The sequence below is a fragment of the Salvia splendens genome, chromosome 7 (assembly GCF_004379255.2).
Source record: "Salvia splendens isolate huo1 chromosome 7, SspV2, whole genome shotgun sequence".
Lineage (NCBI taxonomy): Eukaryota > Viridiplantae > Streptophyta > Magnoliopsida > Lamiales > Lamiaceae > Salvia > Salvia splendens.
This window is the reverse complement of record NC_056038.1, coordinates 30,491,529-30,513,810: the sequence shown is the minus strand read 5'-3', so window position 1 is coordinate 30,513,810 and position 22,282 is coordinate 30,491,529. Positions and strand designations below refer to the sequence as shown.

General features: G+C 37.3%; 2 protein-coding genes and 1 pseudogene across 4 annotated transcripts; 2 read left to right on the top strand and 1 right to left on the bottom strand.

The window, feature by feature from the left end:
- Nucleotides 1–117: 117 nt before the first annotated feature.
- On the bottom strand, nt 118–2,236 carry LOC121740936 (gibberellin 2-beta-dioxygenase 8-like). 3 transcript variants are annotated; one of them, XM_042133593.1, is made up of 4 exons: nt 2,038–2,236; nt 1,172–1,896; nt 788–1,109; nt 118–539 (listed from the first exon to the last, which is right to left on the bottom strand). In XM_042133593.1, the coding sequence occupies exons 2-4, from the start codon at nt 1,630–1,632 to the stop codon at nt 294–296; spliced, it is 1,029 nt and encodes a 342-aa protein (XP_041989527.1). In that variant the 5' UTR covers nt 1,633–1,896; nt 2,038–2,236; the 3' UTR covers nt 118–293. The 3 variants fall into 3 exon arrangements, with proteins under 3 accessions (XP_041989527.1, XP_041989530.1, XP_041989529.1); XM_042133596.1 differs by having other exon boundaries at nt 1,172–1,638; XM_042133595.1 differs by having other exon boundaries at nt 1,172–1,647; nt 2,038–2,041.
- Nucleotides 2,237–10,948: 8,712 nt separating this feature from the next.
- LOC121742628 (chaperone protein dnaJ 50-like) lies at nt 10,949–14,877 on the top strand. Its single transcript, XM_042135825.1, has 10 exons — nt 10,949–11,112; nt 11,203–11,265; nt 11,361–11,427; nt 11,689–11,748; nt 12,972–13,022; nt 13,160–13,240; nt 13,398–13,510; nt 13,749–13,866; nt 14,018–14,144; nt 14,478–14,877. The coding sequence occupies exons 1-10, from the start codon at nt 10,994–10,996 to the stop codon at nt 14,579–14,581; spliced, it is 903 nt and encodes a 300-aa protein (XP_041991759.1). The 5' UTR covers nt 10,949–10,993; the 3' UTR covers nt 14,582–14,877.
- Nucleotides 14,878–15,084: 207 nt separating this feature from the next.
- On the top strand, nt 15,085–21,262 carry LOC121811578 (annotated as a pseudogene).
- The last annotated feature ends 1,020 nt before the right edge of the window (nt 21,263–22,282 follow it).

Genomic DNA, 22,282 nt, shown 5'->3' with positions numbered 1-22,282 from the left:
ATGTTTTATGCCCATTGATAGAAAGTACTTTGAGGCCACATTGGCGGTTTCGGGACCTAAATTAGGGCACAAAATGATTAATAAGGAGCAACATTAATTATATATAAGTACCTGTACTTGGTTTAAAATGGATATATCACAGTCACTACATCCAAAACGAATGGGCCTAACCCTCATTTATCTAGGTTCAACAAACCTTAAATACCCGATATTTTGTTTCATTAATCTAATTAACTATTTAATGATCAGCCGCATATATGTTTATTACTAATATATATATACATAATCTGTAATTAATGAGTGGGTAAGAGGAACCTCGGAAGCCCTATTTTCTGGCCAACGTTCTTAACATCCAACTCGATCTGCTTCTTGTATTCTCCGAAGCTAAAACTCCGGTAAACAGCTCCTCCAACTCCGCCGCTCTCAATGACGGTCTCGGTTGGCGGACATAAGAAATAAGCCGTGGAGAACCTCTCCTTCACCGGATTCGCTACTACTACGCGATGCTCCACGCTCTTGTACAAGTTGTTGCTCCATGCCTAATCAAATTCACCAACATAGGTAAATATAACTCATATACTCTCTATATCCCCAAAAAATAGTCCAGTTATGTCATTGTTTGTCCCTTAAAATTAGTCTACCTCCAATTCAAGTATGGATCTCATTTTCCACTAACAATACTTCAATCACTTCTTCTTTTTTTCTCTTTCTTCTACTTTACCAATTTCACATTAAAATCAATAACATTCCCAAATTCTCTTTTTTATGTATGCTTAAATAGTAGTACCTGAAACAGATCGCCGATGTTGATGATGAGGGCATCCGGATTGGGTTTGACGGCGATCCATTTTCCGTCTTTGACGAGCTGCAGCCCTCCGACGTTGTCTTGGTGTAGTACAGTGAGGAAGGAAGTGTCGGTGTGCGGCATCAAGCCCATCAAGTGACTGTAGTTTGGGCAAGGCGGGTATCTGTTCAACCGGAGGTAGCAGCTCTCCGGGAGGCACGCTTCTTGGAAAAGATCCGTCTCACGTCCCATTTCCTCCGCCAGTATCTCCGCCAACTCTTTCGCCACTTCACAAATGGCAAACACAAATTCCTCCATGCTTGACCTATATACCAAGAAAAATTAGGTTTGCCCTTATCCAATTGATCACGAGAAAGAAAGAAAAACCTGAGGCGGTTGGTGTTGTGGGAGCGGCGGGAGTCCAGTATATCGCTCAACTGGACATGGAAGGCCTCGGACCAGGAGAGCTGCTTAAGAGAAGTAGGCAAAGGCGCGCCCCATCGATAAGTTCCATCCGATAAGTTCAGATCTTTGTAGGCTTTCTTCTCTTGGAACGACTTTCTCATCAGCTTCACTTGCTCGCTTCTCATATTCTCCAGCACGTTGCGAGAAGCTCCATCGTTGATGACCTGGAAGAAACCCCATTCCTGGGAAGCCCGAGCAATGAGCTTCTTGCATTCCTGTCTCTCCGCCTCTCCCAGGCCTAATTGCTGCATATCGATTAAGGGGAGCTCGCACTCCTCCACAGTCGATAAACTGTTTCGCAGGCGCACATTTTCGGGTACGTTCTCCAGCAGATGCTTGTAGGCTATCTCGAACGGTGGATCAGCTGATTCGCTCATTCTCATATCCGCCTGAAATTCCTTGACTATAGATATTATTTATTCTAACAGTTTAGTTAAACGCTCGAATTGGGGATAGATTATAACTATTCGCGGCTTAGTTGATCCCCTCCAACCAATAGGTCGAGCAACAATGGAAGCAGTGTAATTATCCCCTCAATTTTGTCACAATTTCCTATTTATGTCCCCTTTAATAAAATTTCGTAGCTCCACCCTTGAGGTCGGGGATTCGAGACATCATGTGTGTGTGGGAATGTAACTGAAAAAAAACTGGAATTGCAGAGTTCATGAAGGACTTTAATATCGGCATAATGTTGGTTTCAGGTGGTAATTAGCTAGCGTTATACTCATGTGAAAGAGGAAATAAACAAATTTAAACTACAAATGTGTAATTAAATAATGGTTCCTTACTTGTTTAGGGAAGCAATCTGTTCTGAGTTGCTAACAGGCACCAACGCAGTGGCTGAACAAGTAGCCTTGAGAAGGCTTGTCAGGGGCTCTTGCACTAGAATTTGGTTCTCCATTTTCTAGGGCGCCAAATATATGTATATGATGAGAAACATGAAAACAACAAAAGTCAATTTTGACAACCACTTTCCATGTACTCTCACCCTTATCAACTTGCCATGGGGATTTATTTCCATCACCAACGACATAAATATATCTATCTATAAGCTGAATAAGAAAAGTAATGATGGTCTACTGTTGGGAGGATATATTTCTGGCGTAAATACTGGAATCTACGGTCAATATGCGGACGACATTTAGAGGATAGGATGTCATTTTCATAGAGAAATATCTGAAAGCTTGGTGTTAAGAATGAGTGACCACCTACGATCAACCAATGGGTGTCGGTGTTTCTTAATTCATTAATGCTGGAAAGTCAATTGTCCATTCATTCTTGGAAAAAATAAAAACAATACTTCCTCCGTCCCACTATATACGAGGCATTTTTTTCCACGAGATTTAAGAAACTGATGTTTAGATAGTAAGTGGGAAGAATAAAATAAGAGAACAAATTATGTTATATTTTATCAAAAAGATTATGGCTCATTTTAGGTGGAACGTCCAAACAAAATACAAGATGCTTATAGTGAGACAAAGGGAATAGTAAAAAGATAACATAAGTCACCAACACAAGAATTTAACGTAAAAACCTCCAAATTTTGAAAATCCACAACCTACTACAGAAAATATCAATACAGACACAGTTCTTCAATTATACTATTACCAACCTTCAAAACTCTTCACATTTATATCAAGACTCTTCCACTAAATAACTAAAGTTAATCACAAAACTATAGAATAGTGATTGCTGTAATAGTAAATTGCATAAGACACTCCTATGAGACAAACTAGTACTTTTTACTTTAACTAGAAATTAGAGTTTAAACTTATTTATTTCCTCTTTCCCATGATATAAGCTAATTCAAATGACTTTTAGCATAACCCTAATTGATATATGTCATGTCAACAGTTGATCAATCCCTAGCTCTATAGCTAATAGAGTTTCACTGCAGAGTGAAGCAAAATATCCAAGCTGCAGTTGAAGTTTCTTTGATTTGGATAATGAGAAAAGTGTAATTCCAGCATTTAATTGGGAGAAGGGACATAAAGAGAGTCGGACCCAACGGTAATAACCGGCATATATAGTACTCCCTCCGTCCCGCACTACTCGCACATTTCCTTTTGGGCACGGAGATTAAGGAATGAGTGATAGACAAAGTCAACAATTACGGCTGTAGGTATAAATTGTTACTAAAAATGGAAAGAGTGCAAATAACTTGGGACGCCCAGAAAGGAAATAAGTGCAAGTAGTGCGGGACGGGGGAGTATCTGAATCCATGTCGGCACGGACACGGACACGTGACCATATGTAAGAAAATAGTCTTCGTCACATGCTTAAACCTCAAATCCCACGTGAGGTAATGCACCACGTCCAAAATTTCAAAGAGGTGTGTAGCACGAGACCTTCGAGGGACTTCATGTGCTTCAACTACACGTGTCAGTTGTGACCCCCTCCACCCTTTTCCATTTCAATACTTTTTCTTAATATCATCATTATATTTTACCATCTTTTTATAATGTATTCGTACCTGGCTCACTCTCACCTTGTTGGTTGATAATTGTTATTCTATTATTCATATGTTGGCCAAACTCATGACGTATCATATCTAGCTCATTCAACTTAACCTAACGTAAATTCTAGATAACATCAAAATTACATTAGAATTATTGACAGATTATCGTACTGTCACAATTGTAATACACAAGTGAAAATAACATGTGTTCACCACTAACCTATCAACTGATGAATCATTGGCTAGGTAAACTCATCCAGGTGTCAGATTCATATATATTTTGCCCTAATATTCTAAATAATGAGGGCATAAATGAAATAACGAATTCAAATTCTTTTTCCCGTACCAACTCCTAATTTAATTATATTGGAGGAAATTATTTTTGAAATTATGGTTGTGAGAACTCCCTACGTCTCAACTAATTGAGTCAAAACTTATAAGCACGTAGATTGAGAAATTATATTGAAAGATAAAAAAGATGAATAAAGTATGAAAGATAAAGAGAGAGTAAAGTATGTTATATATAGAATAAATTAAGTAAGAGTGATTGAATATTTTGTTTTTAAGTAAATAAAAAAAGAAACGATTGAAATTAGTTGGGAGTTGGGAGAGATAGAGTATTTCACATCGTAGGCTGACATGTAGACTTTAGGCTTACACGTTCCCAATTTGAGGAGCATTATTGATTATTTCATGCCCTACCAACCCACTTCTCAATTTCAAGAAATTTCAAAATATTAGATTAAATTCGTTGACATTTTTCAAAATATTAGATCGAGGTACCCGAATTTTTTCAAATAAGATAATTTTGCATTTTTCTCTTTTTTTCTTATCATTTTCCTCACAAAATATATAAAACATTAATTATATAATTTATTAACATGAGAACCGAATGTTTTTCGCCGATCAATTGTTTAATTTATTTTTTCATGAATTATTGAATTGAGCAATCATACCTTATAGTTAAAAATAAAAATAATAATAATTGGAAAAGATGGAGTCTCTCATGTCTTTTACTACATTTTTAATTATTTAATAAAATGTTTTTCTTATTTTTTTCTCTTTTTTAATATAGTCTATACGTGTAGGTTTTTAATTATTTAATAAAATAATTTAGTCAGTTCATATATTTTATAAGAGAAATAAATCAATAATAAGAAAAAAAAGCAATTGTTTTATAAAGTCAAAATCGTCAAACATTATTTCGGTAGAGATAAATAGAGGAAATGTAAAATTTTATGCGCGAAGACATTCCATCGATTTCCTAATTAATTAAAGAGACAATTTCTTATTTTTTTCGCCGTTATTTTTTATTTCATAAGCATCACATAACAAATAGATTTCCATTTTACAGTATTACTATATTATTACAGATAAATTTTCATTAATCAGTAATTTACAGTACGTATTTTGCTGGGGATGTATTGAAGAAATCCAATTCCCAATGATGCTTCTAGATATCTTATTGCAAATCTTCTTTTTAAAGACGAGAACTTGCAGCTCCCGTCACTCTTTAAATGAATTACAACTTCAAACTTTTAATCAAATACTCTTATTTAAAAGTTAAATTATTGCATGAATAATAGACTATCAATTTTTGAACATAAGAAATAGAAATACGCCATATCACAGATTCACAGCTAGAGAGATGAAATAAAGAAACATAATCCTGCCGTAAAATGTTTTATTTTTCGTTTTTCGAACTCATATTACCGGTTTAGAATTATTAGTGAATGGGCCAATGTCATTTCCATTATTTATTTTGGTAAATGCATATAGCCCATGTAAAGAACTAAGCATAACCAAAGAAAAATGTAAATGGACATAACATATACTGCATATTGGAATGATCTAGAATCTCTTCTTAATCTAAACCTAAGAAAAATGTAAATGGACATAACATATACTGCATATTGGAATGATCTAGAATCTCTTCTTAATCTCCATAGTACAAGGCAAATCATACTTTAACAACGTTAATCAAAACTAACTATGTTAATCAAAACTAACTCTGCAACGATTCCTTCTTCTTTAATCCACGTATCAACACGTCTCTCCATGTACAAGTGTGGTCCTCCATCTTAGCTGTCTTGCTTGGCTTGTCCTTGGCTTCAGCTCGTGGCTCTCCTTGCACAGCACGTGCTTTAATCTTCTTTGTCACATTCGCATCGATGCAACGTATAGTGAGGTCCAGTGGCTTGACACCTTGGTCCACAACTTGATCAACTTGGCCATTAGGACCATGATTCGATGGCGTGATCAACACGCTTGATCGATGGCTTGATCAAGCCATCTCCTTCTTGGTTGATCCAGCCAATCTTCTTCTCATGCATCGATGACTTGATCGATGACTTGATCAAGCTAATCTCCTTCTCATGCATCGATGGCTTGATCAAGATCTTACTTCTAACAACCCATAGCTCATGCTAGTACTCTCTTCGTGGCTCAAACCCTACTGTCTAATCTAGAGATGCCCACGGTTCCGGAACCGCCGGTTCCGGTTTCGGAAATTGTCGAACCGGAACTGAACCGTGAGGGTGTTTCACAGTTCCGGTTCCGGTTCCAAAACCGACGGTTACGGTTTCGGTTCGGAACCGTCGGTTTTCCGGCAATTTTTTACAGTTTTTCACGGTTCCGAACAGTCGGTTTCCAGTGGTTTTTCGTGGTTCCGGCTAGATTTCATGGTTTTCCAACGGTTTTTCACGGTTCCGGCACGGTTTCGGTTCGTAAAATTTGGAACCGGAACCGGCCCGTGGTTCAAAATATGGCGGTTCCGGTTCAAGAAAAAAGTGCCGGTTCCGGTTCAAACCGGAACCAGGGTTACGGTTCCGCAGTTAACCGCCGGAACCGAAAACCTTGGGCATCTCTAGTCTAATCCATGCTCATCTTTGTACTTTTTCTTTGTGGCCCAATCTCTGCTGTGTAATCAGTGGGAAGCTTCTCTTAATGTAATCCACAACATTATCTGAAATAATTGGCCCAACATGAAAAGTATCTATCCAGTACTCCCTACTTATCTTAATGGGCCAATAAAATAATTGGCACTAAGACTAGTAATAGGTACAGTTCTAAAATTTACATTCTATTTATATTTCAAGAATAGGATGCAACGTAATTGGCAACAACTATTTTTAGGATTAAGTCTCTAAATATACGAATTAAGATCAAAATCAGTTCTTTTTTAGAAATTTAAATTTTTGTAGCAAACAACCACACACTACAAATCTAATCTACGGTCTTATAGTTATATGTACTTTCAATTTAATAATTAAGATATATTTTATTAGTTTCCAATTTCATAATTTTTTAATCGAGATATATTTTAAATTAAAATATTTTATAAATTATATAGTTAAAAAATATAATTCCTCATCCATTGAGGTAGCATGCCCAAATTTCTTAGATGATACTCCCTCTGTCCCAACTAAGTTGAGACAAATCTTTTGAGTACAAAGATTAAGAAATTGTGTTGAAAAGTATGAGAGATAAATAAAGTAGGAAAGATAAAGAGAGAGTAAAGTAGATGATGGAATAAAGTAAAAGTGATCGGATGTTATGTTTTTTGTTAAAAAAAGAAATGACTCAACTTAGTTAGGACATCCCAAAGAGCTAGAAATACGAGTATACAACTCAACTTAATTGGGACGGGGGAGTAGTATATACTTGGAGTTAGCAATGAAGTTGCATTTAGTAAATAGAAGCGCCTTGATTTTAAAAATCTTAAAATTCAGAAAATGCACTTTGAGAGGAGAAAAAATTCCCTTGTCTAGACATACAATTTGGCATAATGAGTTGGTATGTCCAATAAATAATTATTTGACAAGTGGAACTCTAAAAAAGTTATATTCCAACTATGCATAACTATACATGGAAATAATGGATGTAAATCTAAATTCAATTATTACTTTAAATTATGGAATTTTCCAAATTATTTAAACTTACGCCATATACATACTCCCACTCTAATGGGAGTAATATATTCGTATGATTATACATGCCTTTGCCATTGTTTTATTTTAAAATTTCTTAAATTTGTTTGCTGCAAAAAAATATAAGAAATTCAAGATAATTAATACAGTAATATGTTAACAAAATTTAAATTAATAGCCACACTTCATTATTTTTGTAGACTACATGTGATTTTATACACAAGCATATATATTTAATATAAATAAAAAAGTTTGGCTATTAATTTAAATTTTGTTGATATATTATTAATTATATTTAGTTTCTTTAAGAAATTTTTAAAATAATAAGAATTTACGAAAATTTTAAAATAATAAAATAAATTAGCTAAGACATGTATAATTATACGAATATATTACTCCCATTAGATTGGGAGTATGTATATGACGTAAGTTCAAAATAATTTGGAAAATTCCAAAATTTAAAGTAATAATTAAATTTAGATTTACATCCATTAGTTGGAATATAGTAATTTTTTTAGAGTTCCACTTCTCAAATAATTATTTGTTGGACATACCAACTCATTATGCAAATGATATGTCTAGGCTAGGTAATTTTTTCTCCTTTGAGATGGATTGTTGCACGCAATTGCCAAATTATATGAAAGCTTCATTGTAAACAAAATTGGTTGTGTTTTCACATTCTTCCCAAATTATCATATTTTGTGAAGTATTATAAGAATACTCCCTCCTCCGTCCACCAATAAGTGTCCTATTTTGTCATTTTTGTCCGTCCATAAATAAATATCTCATTTTGTTTTTTTTACTATTACTATTTTTGGTAATGAACCTCACATTCCACTAATTTTTATTTCACTCACATTTTAATATAAAATTAATATATTAAAGTAAAATTTACCTTCTAGTAATATTTTTATCCACCTTTTATTACATTTCTTAAAATCATGTCCGATGAAAATTAATACAAATGTATTGATGGATGGATGGAGTAACACGGTACAACACATGCATACATGATGCTGAAGAGAGGCCCGCAGGGGCGTAGCGCAGTTGGCTATGGAGGGGCAGATCTTACTGCAATGACCTTGATTGAACCCTCTCACTCTCACATAATGTCGGGTCGGAGTGTGGGGGCTGCCAAGGCGACGGAATCGCCTTTTTTGTTGCAATGATGCTGAAGAGAGAAGGCTTAGAGCATCTCCAGTGGGCGGATGTCCCACTCGGACATCCACTAGGATATCCCAAAAACACCTCCCGCCACGTCACTAGGACATCCCCTGCACAATCCGCCCTTCCCACTAGGACTTCCCGCAATAAAAAAATCACAATAATATAATTACATAAAAATGGAATTATAATTTTGACACGGAATACGGGAAAGCAAAATACGGGCAAAAATACATAGTCATAAAACATAAAAAAAAAACATAGTTAGAAAAAAAACAAAATACATAGTCATTCAAAAAAAGAAAAATACATAGTCCAATATCCCCGGCTCACTCCGCGCTGTCCTCGTCGCCCGTGCCGCCCCCGTAGCCCGTGCCGCCCCCGTCGTCCCCGCCGCTAATCTCGGCGCCATCATCTCCAATGGGTGGCATCCCCAAATCGCGCCGACATCCATCGATGACATCCTTCAACATCCTCTTGTACACCGGATCGGTCGTGCTATGCCACCTATGCATGGTCCGGACCAAGCTAGTCGTTAACTGCGCGCGGGCGAGTCGGTCGATATCTTCTGGGGGAGCAGGGGCCTCCGATTGGACCTCGAATGACCCGCTGTTGCTTCCCCTAGCCCTCCGCTGCGCAGCCTTTTGCCCAACCGGGCGACGACGACGGCGAGAGTCTGATTGAGGTAGCGGGGACACTTCGTCGGCTTCTGGGAGCTCGTGCGAACCAGCACTGCTGCTGTATTCACCAGAAGCGTTGATCTTCGTCCGCTTCGCCCAGCCCGATTCGACTCCCCCACAAAACTTTGGGGAATCCTTCACCACGAGAAAGGCCTCCCACTGATCGAATTGTTTGAACTTCAAGGCTCTGTCGGTGTACTGAGCAAAGGCACGGTTCCGGACCTCCTCCTCGAACATACCGCTGCTTGCCTGGCGGAGATTGTTTTGGTAGAGGCCCGCAAATCGACTAAGCTTAGGCCTCAACTGCTCCCACTGTTTCCGGCACTGTTCGGGAACGCAACGCTTCGCCCCAGCCGGTTTGTGTGTGTGGTAGGCTTCAGCGATGCGATACCACAGTCTGTCAATATGTTGGTTGGCACCGACATAGGGATCCTCGACTACTGAAACCCAAGCCTTCGCAAGCGCGACATTTTCCCACGGGCTCCATACCATCCTCTTTCCCGTCTCATCCTCATCCTCCTCATCTGCCACCGTTCGCGAGGAAGAGCCCGGGGCTTTCCCCTTGCCCTTGCCACGTCCCTTCCCCCTGCCTGGAGTCTCCCTGACTGGAGATAGCCCCAACTCTTCTAAAGAGAAAGTTTCCAAGCTGGTGAACTGAGTCTCCGGAACATAAGTGGAGGGGGTATCAGTAGACAGCATATCGATAACTGGCCGATAGATATCGTCCGCTTGTGGGCCCCTGCCACCCCCTCCCCCGGCATCATCCCCGCCATCATCCCTGGCATCATCCCACCCATCCCCATCATATTTGGGGTCATGCCCCCCATCCCCATCCCCGACCCCGGCATCATCATATTTGGGGTCATGCCCCCCATCCCCATCCCCGGCATCATCATATTTGGGGTCATGCCCCCCATCCCCGCAGCCCTGGGCATCATACCACCCATCCCACCCATCCAATTGTACATATAAGGGGACATCATCCCACCCATTCCACCCATCCCCGACATTGTCGGAACTGTTGTCGCATTTCCGCTAACGTTTCCCTCCAGGTCGATGGGAAACGCCGGAGTCTGCGACTCACTCGTGGCAGGGGAGTTCCTATCGTTCTCCATTAAGTAGAAATGAAATTTGTAGTAAAAGAAGAGAGAAACTTGTTAACACAAGTGGTGCGAATGAAATGAAGTTCAACGAGCCGTATATATAGAGTTTAAAAAAAAAAAAAAATTAATTACCGGAAGTCCGACCCGGACGTCCGACCCACTCCACAATGGCGGACGTCCGCCCGCCCGTCGCCCGCACGTCCGAGGACACCCGACGTCCGTATCCGACCTTCGACGCTACAATGGCGGACGTCCCGATCGCCCGTCGCGGACGTCCGCCATTGGAGATGCTGTTAGTTACTCCATTTACCAAGGAGGATATAATCGTACTTATTACGCTTTGTAGCGCCCCAGAGAAACAAATTCCCAGTTCTGGGCACAGATCCTTCTCCAAGTCAATACGGCGGCTAATGGAGCCATTAGCTTCTAACCGCTGGAGCCTTCTCACATTCATCTTCCTGCTCCTCCTCCTCATTCATCCTTCTCTTTCGATCTACTGCGACGAAGACGATTGCTACGATCTTTTAGGGTACGCAATTCACTTCTCTCTCCATTTTCGCTTATTTTATGGATTTAAAAATAAAATAAAATAAAATTCCCGTTTACATTGTAATTGAAGGGTCACTCAAAGCGCCAATGCCTCCGAGATCAAGAAAGCTTACTACAAGCTCTCTCTAAAACAGTAAGTTTTTTAGTGATGATTTTTTTTCTGGCTTCACTCGTTAATTTGTTAATTCTTATTGCCTGCTTTATCTTTTTCTTTTAATTGTCGTATAGTCACCCGGATAAAAATCCGGATCCCGAATCGAAGAAGTTTTTTGTGAAGATTGCAAATGCTTATGAGGTACATTCAAATTCTGAAGTCTGGATTAGATATGATTTAATCTTATACTTACTTGGCTATTTGTATGCCGTGCAAATACTTGTGTTTTGAGGCTGAGATTGTAGTATTGATTGATTAGAGGCTATTTTAACCGATCAATTTGGGAGAATAAGGTTTCTCAAGATGTAAAATTGTTGTTCCTACAATGCTTTCCTGCATCTGTACTATTTGAGTTGATAGTAAATTAATTCGCAGTTGCACTCACTTCCATTAGTTTTCCAGATATTGAAAGATGAAGCCACGAGGGAGCAGTATGACTATGCAATTGCACATCCAGAAGAGGTTTGTATGCTGCTCTCTCATCATGCTAATCTACAGTGGTTTCATGTTCTTGTGTTGGTTGGGATGAATGCAGAAGGTTTTAGGTGATCATAGTTTACAATACCTATTGTTTTGAGTCCAAAGTGAACTCTTGTCTCATTATCAGTGCTTTGAGTTGAACATGTTACATCATTTTAGTGTAATAATCTATGAAAGGTTTGATGGTTCAATGTTATTGTTTAGTGCATGTATATAACTTTAGAAGAAGCTTCAAAATTCGTGGGTCCATTACCATACTATCTAGCGTCATATGTGTTGAATCTACTATTAGCTAAAAGAGTAAAAAATTTCACTGTATGACATGTAAATTGAGTTTTATATATCAACAGAAAATGGATTAATTACCTCAGCATGCGGGAATACAGTAGTGTATCAGTTATCCTCAATTTCTGAACTTAAACTTTTCACTTTTTCTGCGTATTTGAGTGATGTTTTTTACAATACCTGATCACACAGTCAGTGATTTGGAAATCTTGGTTTAATATGCACTTCTTTCTGCCTTGTAATTCACAATACCTTATGTGACTCACTCCCCTGCTACCCCGCATTTGGTTTTTTTCTGTCAGTAACATGCCAGATTCTATTTCATAGTCAGAGCTTTGACTTCTATGGGTGCGTTCTCTTTGATAGGAAAAGGTGAAACATATATTTTCACCATAGTTCCACTATTTTCACATGTTCTATAGGGTGGATAATTTCCCCAACGAAAGATGGAATTAACATTCATGCCACCCCTTTTCTTTCACTTCACTAAAGTTCCTGATTATATTATCATCTGATATTGATATTTTCCCCCATTTTCCTATGTTTTCCACATTATAGAGCATGAGATTAAAGAAATGGTGACTGCTAAAATGTGATAAAATTTTCTTATCCCTCCTTTCCTTATGATAAATTTACAGCTAATGAACTAAAGAGAAAGCCCCTATGTATGTCATCATTTAAAATTACCAGGGAAAAGAAATTTTGGTTGGAAGCATCAATATTTGGTATTACTGCTCTTCCCCTTGCTCTTTGATACTCCTTGAATGCTCAAAGTGCATTGATAATCAACATACTTGATGATGAAACTATTGTCATTAATGCAATCCTCTGCCAGAAACTGGCTTGTTTCTCTTCTATACATTCATAATACTGTTTTAATTTGAATTTGTATTTATAATGCTACTTTACTCCTTGTTTAGGTATTCTACAATACAGCAAGGTACTACCATGCTTACTACGGCCATAAGACAGTAAGTTACTCTTAATGAAGTATTCTATTTTGTTTAGTCCCGTTGTTACAGATTGATCCTAGTATTTGAATTTTGAACTTATTTTTTTTAAATTCTTCTGTCGAGCATATTGGATGTTAACTATTTCTTTTTGCTAGGATACTCGTGCTGTCCTTGTGGGTCTTCTTTTGATTCTCTCGGGATTTCAGTATCTTAACCAGTGGACAAGGTATAACCAGGTAACAGAAGTTTCTATATGTCATGCAAAACGAAATCAGTGGGATAAAGTTTACTGGAAGAAATGCTGTCACTTTGTAGTGCCTATCTTAAAGCTTAAAGCATTATCTGCTGAAATTATTGCTTCAGTCTCTCTGCTGATTAATTATTTTGTTTTAGGCCATTGACATGGTGAAGAAGACTCCAGCTTATAAAAATAAGCTAAAAGCTATGGAACTTGAACGCACTGGGGGAGTAACACACAAGAAGAAGGGTAACAAGCAGATGAACAAGTATGACTTGCCTTATATTTTCTTGTGACTGTTGGTTCTTTGATAGTTGTGCTTTCAGTAGATCTCTCTGTCCTATCATCTATGATATTTCTTTCTTTGTATCATAAGTGAACGCTTATCCTATATTTCCTCTGGTGGCTATATCTATAGCCTTTGTTTCTAATAATGTGGAAAATATCTTGTCAAAACAACTTTTCCAGAATCCATCCAAGTTGAAGTGAATATATTTTCTTTGTAGGCAATTGGTGGAGGATCTGAGCAAGGAACTTGAGCTGCAGATAAAAGGAGCTGAAAAGCCTTCTCTTTGGGAGCTTCTTGCTGTTCGTGTCATTTTACTGCCTTACACTATGGGAAAGGTTATTTTTTACTGTTGCATTTCCTTATATACCTTATATTGAGAAACATTAGCTTTATTTTAATCATATTTGTCCTCTACTAGATTTGACCTACATCACAACTAGAAAAATATTACTCCTACTAATTATATATGATTCATTTTGTATACAGCTGTTGTTATGGTATGGGCATTGGTTGTGGCGGTACCAAGTGAAACAAAAACCATATTCTTGGGAAGATGCCTCCTATCTTACTAGAAGATCTCTTGGGGTACCTTTTGACTCGTGGAAAGACATAGGTAATGATACTTTGTCTGCCAATAATCTTCCTCTTGCTTTATTCCCTGGCACATAGCTATGATTTTACTTATAACTACAAGCTTCACCGTCTGTCGATATTGTTTATCTGCCTATGTTGAGTTCTTTATATTGCTCCACCTTTCTGCAAATTTGATCTTGAATCTGATGTAAATTTGTGAGATATATTTGTAACCTAGACATGGTTATGGTTTCTGTTTGGCATTCTGCATACCAAACAAATATAACATATTGACTCGTATCGAGCTTTAACCAGCAATGAGTTGATGCGATTATTCTAATACTCTGCTAACTCGAGTTTGGGGGTGTATCAGGTGAATCAACAAAGGACGATCTTGTCCAAAGACGTCTGTGGGTAAAAGCCAACTTGGATAGCTACCACGCTGAGATGAGGAAAGAATCAAAGCGTCGAAGATAAGAGATAACTCGGAGAATCTTAAGATACAATTGCAGCATTGGTTGCCTTGGTTCAAATCTACAGTATGTTACTTTCGAGAGAATTTTGATAGTCAATGTAGCAACAACCTTAATCACTATTATACACAACACTGGGCCCGGGCAGGATCCCCTCCAGCCCCAACAAACTAATCTATACACGAACAACATATTGCAGGAATGGATGCAATGATTATTATAGTTACTGAACTGTTGTAAAATCTACTGGAAAGCCTCTGATGGCAATAATTAGAATTTTATTCATTTGTCTTGGTAGTATGTCTGATGGCTTAATTCGCTTTTTTAATCGTGGCGTAGCTAAGTTGATCAATTTTGTGAGGAACTAACACAACCGACTTATAGAACCAAGCTGTTTTAACTACCATCATAATCCAGTCTGATAATTAGATTGCCAATCGTGTTGATAATTGATAACACTTAAACTTAGTCTACTCATTAAATTATTAATAAAATGAAAACAATAAAGCCTAATTAATAAACATAATGATTTCAATATTGGTTTCTCGAATTATAGTTTTGCGTTACTGATAGTACATAAATCTCTTCCCCAATTCCACAACCTCCTTCTGCACGCTCTTGATCAATAACCTTAAGCACAGAATCAACAATGGCCGCTGCTCCACTGGTACACGATTGTGTTTAATCGATTCTCGAGCTTTATTTTGAGATTATCGGTTGATAATTTATAAGTATTTTTTACTTTCGTTTGGCAAGGGCGGCTTCTTGGTGCCTTTAAATGGCAATTCGAAGGAAGAGAAGTGTTCAATTTCAAAAATTGTACTTTCACATGACACCACTTACATAGGCCGCGACATCAGTCCGGTTGCCGATAAGCGTCTCAGCCGGAGACATATTGCGGTTACCATCTCTGCTGATGGCTCTGCTGATATTCTCGTCGTACGTCTCTCTCTCTATTTGTAAATATATTCAAAAAAAATTGATGCCTGGTACTTGAAGCTTTAACGTTCTGCACATTCTCATTTCCCCCTTTCTTCAAGTGTTTCTTTGCTGTATTTATAGTTGGTTTATGTAGGCTCCACGCTACATGCATGATCTGTTAATTATTTTCTTCTGAATAGTATTAATTACTGAATAATGTAGGAAGGATCGAACCCGGTTGTCATACAATCCAAAGGTCAAAGAAATAAGCTTTTGACTGGAGCAAAATGGAAAATTCGAAGTGGTGATGTTATAGAGCTTATACCTGGGCATTACCTTTTTAAGTATGTAGCGGCTGATAATACTACGGAGGGAAGGAAGCCAACTACTACTAGAGAGAAAAGGCCTTTAGGTGAAGACAGTAGTAAGGGCAAACAGGTTGCTCAAAGTAGGAAAAGGGTGCACAGAGTTCCTGAGGAAGAAGCACTAGCTGAAAATTCACATGTACTGTCTTTGTTTATATTGTCTGCTTACCTACATTTGAAACAGTTATTTTCAACTATCCTGGTCTTGGTCTGCAGGATGTGCTGCAGCGTCCTAATCAAGAGCCCAACACTTTGGTTGAGGGAATTAGGAATTTTCAAATTTCTAAGAATAAGCTACCCTTAACTTTTAGGCTAATGCAAGTGCAACAATTGCCAGAATGGGCAAACACTAATGCTGTTTCCATCAATGATGTGATTCAGGTGAAGTTCGACAAGCTTTAGACCACAGTAGGCTAGATGTCTCTTGTTAGAAGCTTAGAATATGATCCTGCAATAGTTTGTTCATTTGGTAACCATTGATCCAGGAAGCTTTGATTTATGGGACCATTCTGTTTCCTTCACCATCTTAATGATACTCACATTTTTTTTGAAGGGGAACGTGCTTATGGCTGTCTTGTCAAATTATATGGTTGACATTGATTGGCTACTCTCTGGTGGGTGTTTATTGAAATGACCTTGCTATCTGATTGTTGATACTTCATTTTCCCCATGCAAGTTCTACGAATGTCTCATCTCTATATTTATTTTATCTAGGTAATACCTAGTGGTAAGAGACATTCTGCAACAAGTAAAAGAAAATCCATATGTAGTTTATGAGCTTAATAATAGTATCTTGAGATTGTAGGTTTTATTGCTCTGTCTGTTAGTTTATCCTGCATTCCTTGATTCCTTTATACATGACTTTGACTGAAGTGAATACAGTTCATGATTGGTGGATTTAATGCCATTTATCATGTTCATCGACTTCAGTTGTAGATTATTCTAGCAAAATGATGTGGATACAACCCACTAGGTTTGATCATGGGATAGTTGTCGCATTTTATTTAAGGATTTTTGCCAATGCCCTTTTTCATTATTGAGATTGTGTTATAGCTTTCGGTTATTGTGTGCTGATTAGCTCATTTACATTTATGAAGAATGTCCGATGCTTAAAAAAGTTAACCATGTACTTGTCATCCATGGGGAAGGTGATGGCACGCTTGCACATATGAAGGTTGACTTATCTATTTTATTAACTTTTGATGGAGTTGTGTTATTGTATTTGATTCAACTTCTTTTTTTCATTCTTCTTAGAGAAAAAAACCTAACTGGATTCTCCACAAGCCTCCTTTGCCCATTTCATATGGAACACACCATTCAAAAGCAATGCTTCTTGTCTATCCTCGGGGAGTACGCGTTATTGTGCATACTGCAAACTTGATATATGTTGACTGGAACAACAAAACTCAGGGATTATGGATGCAAGATTTTCCATGGAAAGATCAAAACAGTACTAGTAAGGGATGTGGATTTGAAAATGACCTAGTTGAATATCTGAGTGCATTAAAGGTATTGCTATCTGTATTTGGTGTTCAGTGCTCCTGCTATGGAATAAGTATTGGATAATGATTGTGCAAAATTTGATTCTGAATCTCTGATCTTCCACCTATTCCCAAGATGATAGTAATGCTTCAAAACCTTCAGAATTTCCATTTTGAGCTGTTCATTGAGCATTCATCTCAAATTACTACTTTGTGTGATGGAAAGTGGAAACTAATTTTGTAATCTATGTTCCTGTACAAGCTGTACTATAAAGAATTATACTATTGTATATTTTATTGCTTGCCATGTTCTAAGCCCCTAGCTTAAGCCTCCCATGATTAAGGTATTTTTCAAGTTTTAAATGTTGCTGCTGTTGTTAGGTTGGTGTTGCTTTTCAAAATATATTCAACAATAATTAACCAACAGTTGTGGATTATGTTGGTTGAGGGATTGGATAAAATAATTATGTGGGACAAGAATCGGTGTGCTTAAGATAACACAAAGCAATCTCTTTATTTACTTGTAAAGCCAATTTGGAAGTGATACAATACTGCCTTTTTTTTATCATATGAATCCATCCTATGATGGAGAAATAAATCATCTTTAACTGCCTTTGACCAAGTTCAAATATTCGGACCAACATGCTATTCTGGTTTTGGATTCTGTGGACATGCCTAATTTTGTTTTCGATAACTTGTACCCTATTAACTATGCGAATTCAGTTTTATTGTTTGTGTTTCTGCAGTGGCCCGAATTCAATGCTAATTTACCGACTGCCGGCAACTTCAGTATAAACCCCTCTTTCTTCAGAAAATTTGATTATAGCTCCGCTGCGGTAATTGTACTTTACAATAATTTCAGGTTACAACAGTGTCTGAGGATTGTTGTGAGGATTGTGTATTGGGTCTTTTGAAGATTATCTTATTTGATTGATGATATAATCTATTTGACAACTTTTTGATAGCCTCGTGCTTAGATCTCTTTTATTTCCTTTTGCAGTCATGATGCTCAGTATTTGCATTCTTGTATGCATATGATACGTTTGAGTGAAAGTATATAAGAAGGAATGCCACACTATGCTTTTGCTTTGATGTATTGATGCTCTTGGTTGTATATCTATTATCTCTAGACTCTAGAGTGATGCATGTGTTTGTTTTAGGTGACTGCTCACTTTTTTCTAGTATATTTCAGAGTGCTTCATATTGTTTGATAATGACTTATTGAAATCATTATGTTTTTGTTTTGGGCCACAATTTCTGAGATTAATTTTCAGTCTTTACTAAATGAACAGACAAGATGAACACAAATCACCCAAAGTTCATCATTAATACCTGATAGTCGTTCGAGTATTATTATTATTATTACTATTTTCTTTATAAGAAACTCGTGTACTATTATTCCTTTAAGCATGATTATAGATATCTTCCGGACTGTCCAAACTGTAGCTCTATTATGCAAACATTGACGTTTTTCATTTTGAAGCTGTACAGCAAGACAATGAGATTCTAATAGCAATTTTATCTGCCAGGTTAGACTCATTGCATCTGTCCCCGGGTATCACTCTGGCCCCCATTTAAGTAAATGGGGACATATGAAACTAAGAACTGTTCTCCAGGAGTGTACATTTGAGAATCAGTTTGAGAAATCTAATCTTATCTACCAGGTAACAATTATCATCTTCCATCTCATCGCCAACACTTCTAATACATTGACTTGTACGTTATTATTCAATAATGGAGAAAGTGTGCATGCATCTGCTCCACTTCTAACATTTTATGCTGTTATGTTATTGCCTGCTTGTTGTAGTTTTCTTCACTAGGTTCGTTGGATGAGAAATGGATGACAGAGCTAGCATTTTCAATGTCGGCAGGAATGAAAGAAGACAAAAAACCTTTGGGTCTGGGGAAACCCTTAATAATATGGCCATCCGTTGAAGATGTCAGATGTTCGTTGGAGGTAATGTGAGCAATGCAATACACTTTCCAGGTTTAGAAGTTTTGAAGAATGAACTGAGTAAAACCTTTATGCAATGCAATTTCAAAATGATGGTTAATTATAGGGAGTTCCTGAATGCAACTAAGTTCCTTGTAAAGGTAATGAAGATACAGGATAAAATCAAACAAAATGAGTCTTCCTTCCGTACTCTATCTCAAGATCAATCTGAGATAGTGTAATAATTTTTGGTATTGCATAATATATCAGTGAGTTGTGACGTTCTTCAATTCTTTTACCTAATGTTCAGGTCTGCTATTTTTGAATTTCTAGGAATCTAGGATCCTTGGCATGTAACTGGTAGAAATTACAGCACTACCACCCATTCTCTTAGATCTAGTTGATAAACGAATTTTCTTGTAGTGTAACTTATCCCTGGTGTAAATAAGATTCATAGTTCATTTGGTAGTAAAACTTCATTGCTTTTTCAGTTATGTTACTAGTGACAGTGTCTATGTATTTCATGATTCTCAAGGGTTATGCAGCTGGAAATGCCATTCCAAGCCCTTTAAAGAACGTAGAAAAACAGTTCCTGCAGAAGTATTGGGCAAGGTGGAAGTCAAGCCACGCAGGTCGCTGGTATGAATCAATATGTAACTGTATAGTAGTATCCCTGTGCAAAGCTAGTCGATGGATGTTGTTATTCAATTTCTGTTTGTGCATCGTATTGTTACAAATACTCACATTCTGAACTGTTCCAGTCGGGCTATGCCTCATATAAAGACGTTCATAGCGTTATAGTGGGCAAAACATTGCGTAAGAGTCCACGCCAGACTCTGTTCTACTTAGTGCATGCTTTTTCTCTATCCTTGCTTAACTGGCTTTTGGCTATTGAAGATGTAATTCTGTTTTCTGGAACAGATGGCTACTGCTTACTTCATCAAACCTCAGCAAAGCTGCTTGGGGTGCTCTTCAAAAAAACAATTCTCAACTGATGATCCGTTCATATGAGGTAATCAAATTATCTTATGGATGACTACAATTTTTTGAAGTTATTTAAAATGGTAAAAATATGAGGTTCCCAATTATTCTGACTCTTACTTAAAGCTGCTAAATGTATTTGTAGTCTGCATCTGTCAGTTTTGAACAATTACTATCTGTTTCACTTGCTCGAAATTACCCTTGATATTCTGTTTGCCATCGTAGCTAGGAGTGCTGTTTTTACCTTTCGCCAGGAAATATGAATACAGCTTTTCTTGTACAGATGATGGACGTCTTCCAAAGGTATAATTTATTAAGGTTATTATTATTATTATATTGTAACATGCTCTGCTAAAACTAGGTAGCTGAAGAAGCTCCATTTTCGGCTTTCAGGATGAATTGGCATCTTCACTAAGTTTGGAAATGAAGCCAACAAAACTAGTCTCCTTAGTTTGGAAAGGAGAGGAGAATGAAGAATGTGGTGAAGTCATTCGATTGCCTGTTCCTTACGAACTTCCTCCAAGGCCATACTCATCTGGAGGTTAGTACAGCCAGTCAGAGCTATTTCATTTCGACTGAGAGAGCGATATCTAAACCGCCTTTCTATTGCAGATACACCATGGTCCTGGGACCGCCGGTATACTGATAAGGATGTGTATGGTCAAGTTTGGCCCAGACAGGTAGAGCTGTATACCTCTCAAGCTCTCTGATATGCTCTTCTTTGTTGGCTAGAACAGTCCGTCGAGGTTGTTAGGCTCTGGTTAGTGTATAATGTTCAAATTCTTTAATCAATTTTCACCATCTTCTTTGCGTCTGTTGTCGACTGTAGTCTCAGTTATTGAAATCAACAGAAAAGAGTAGCTCAGAGGTTATCACTATATTAGTATAATTTGGTGGGGGAAGGACCTGAACTCATGACCTCCACTCCAATTAACAAGAGCTTAACCACTCCACCACATCGTATAATTTGGATTGGTGGGTGAAGAGGGATCATCCGATGTCAATTGTTTTCTTAGAGCCCATCTATACTAAATCTAAATCCACATATTAAATAATAATTTTACTCCAACTATTTAAACTAAACTCAAATTTAATAGAATCTAGTATCACACTCGTGCTATGCATGGCCTATTTTATTTTCTTCACCCTCTATTAAACCAAGAGATATTATTTTAAAATGATAAACAATATTAACACACATAATCTAAATTTATAGATATGTATAATAAAAATATATTATAAAAAATATAAAATCAAATAACTTAGAGAAAGCAAAAAATGCACACAAATATATTGATTAATGAATTTGTAAAAAAAATATATGCATGTTTTTGTTAATATTATAATAATTTAAATTAAAAATTATATATTTGTTTTAAGAATATTCATCACTAACAATATTAATAAACTAATAAAATTTACGTTTCAATGAAAAAAGAGTATTGGTAAGTATGTATGTGATATGTTTGAGGTGTGATAATGCAACTAATAATTTAAATTCATTTAGGTTAAAAAATCTATCTCCATCTTTTCTTATGCATTGTCGCCGGCGTGCTGTCGGCGTCGGTCCTCACTCTCGGATCTCACAACACTGTCCTTTTCCTCGTAAGCTCTCATGCCGCTGTTGAAGAACTCGTCCACGGAGAGAGACGCCCGTTTTTTACGACGTCAACCCCAAAATCGAGATCATCATCTTCAGCATTCACCACTAATTTTGGTGTACCTTGCATCACCTTCAGCTTTCACCCGCATGTGTTTTTCAGGAATTTTGATTGGAAGAATTGTTTTGTGAAGAGTATTTATAGATTATATTTTATTTTGTTTCAACCAAGAGTCTCTTTGATTCAAAACTCTTCCCCTTTCTTATTTCTATATTAATTTCTATAATGAGATTGATCAATCTTCTCATGCCAGATTTGCAAAGAATTCCAAGCCAATTAACCATATTAGTAAAAAGTTAGAAGAGGAACAGACGACTACTACTCCCTCCGTCCCACAAAGATTGTCTCACTTTGACCGGCACG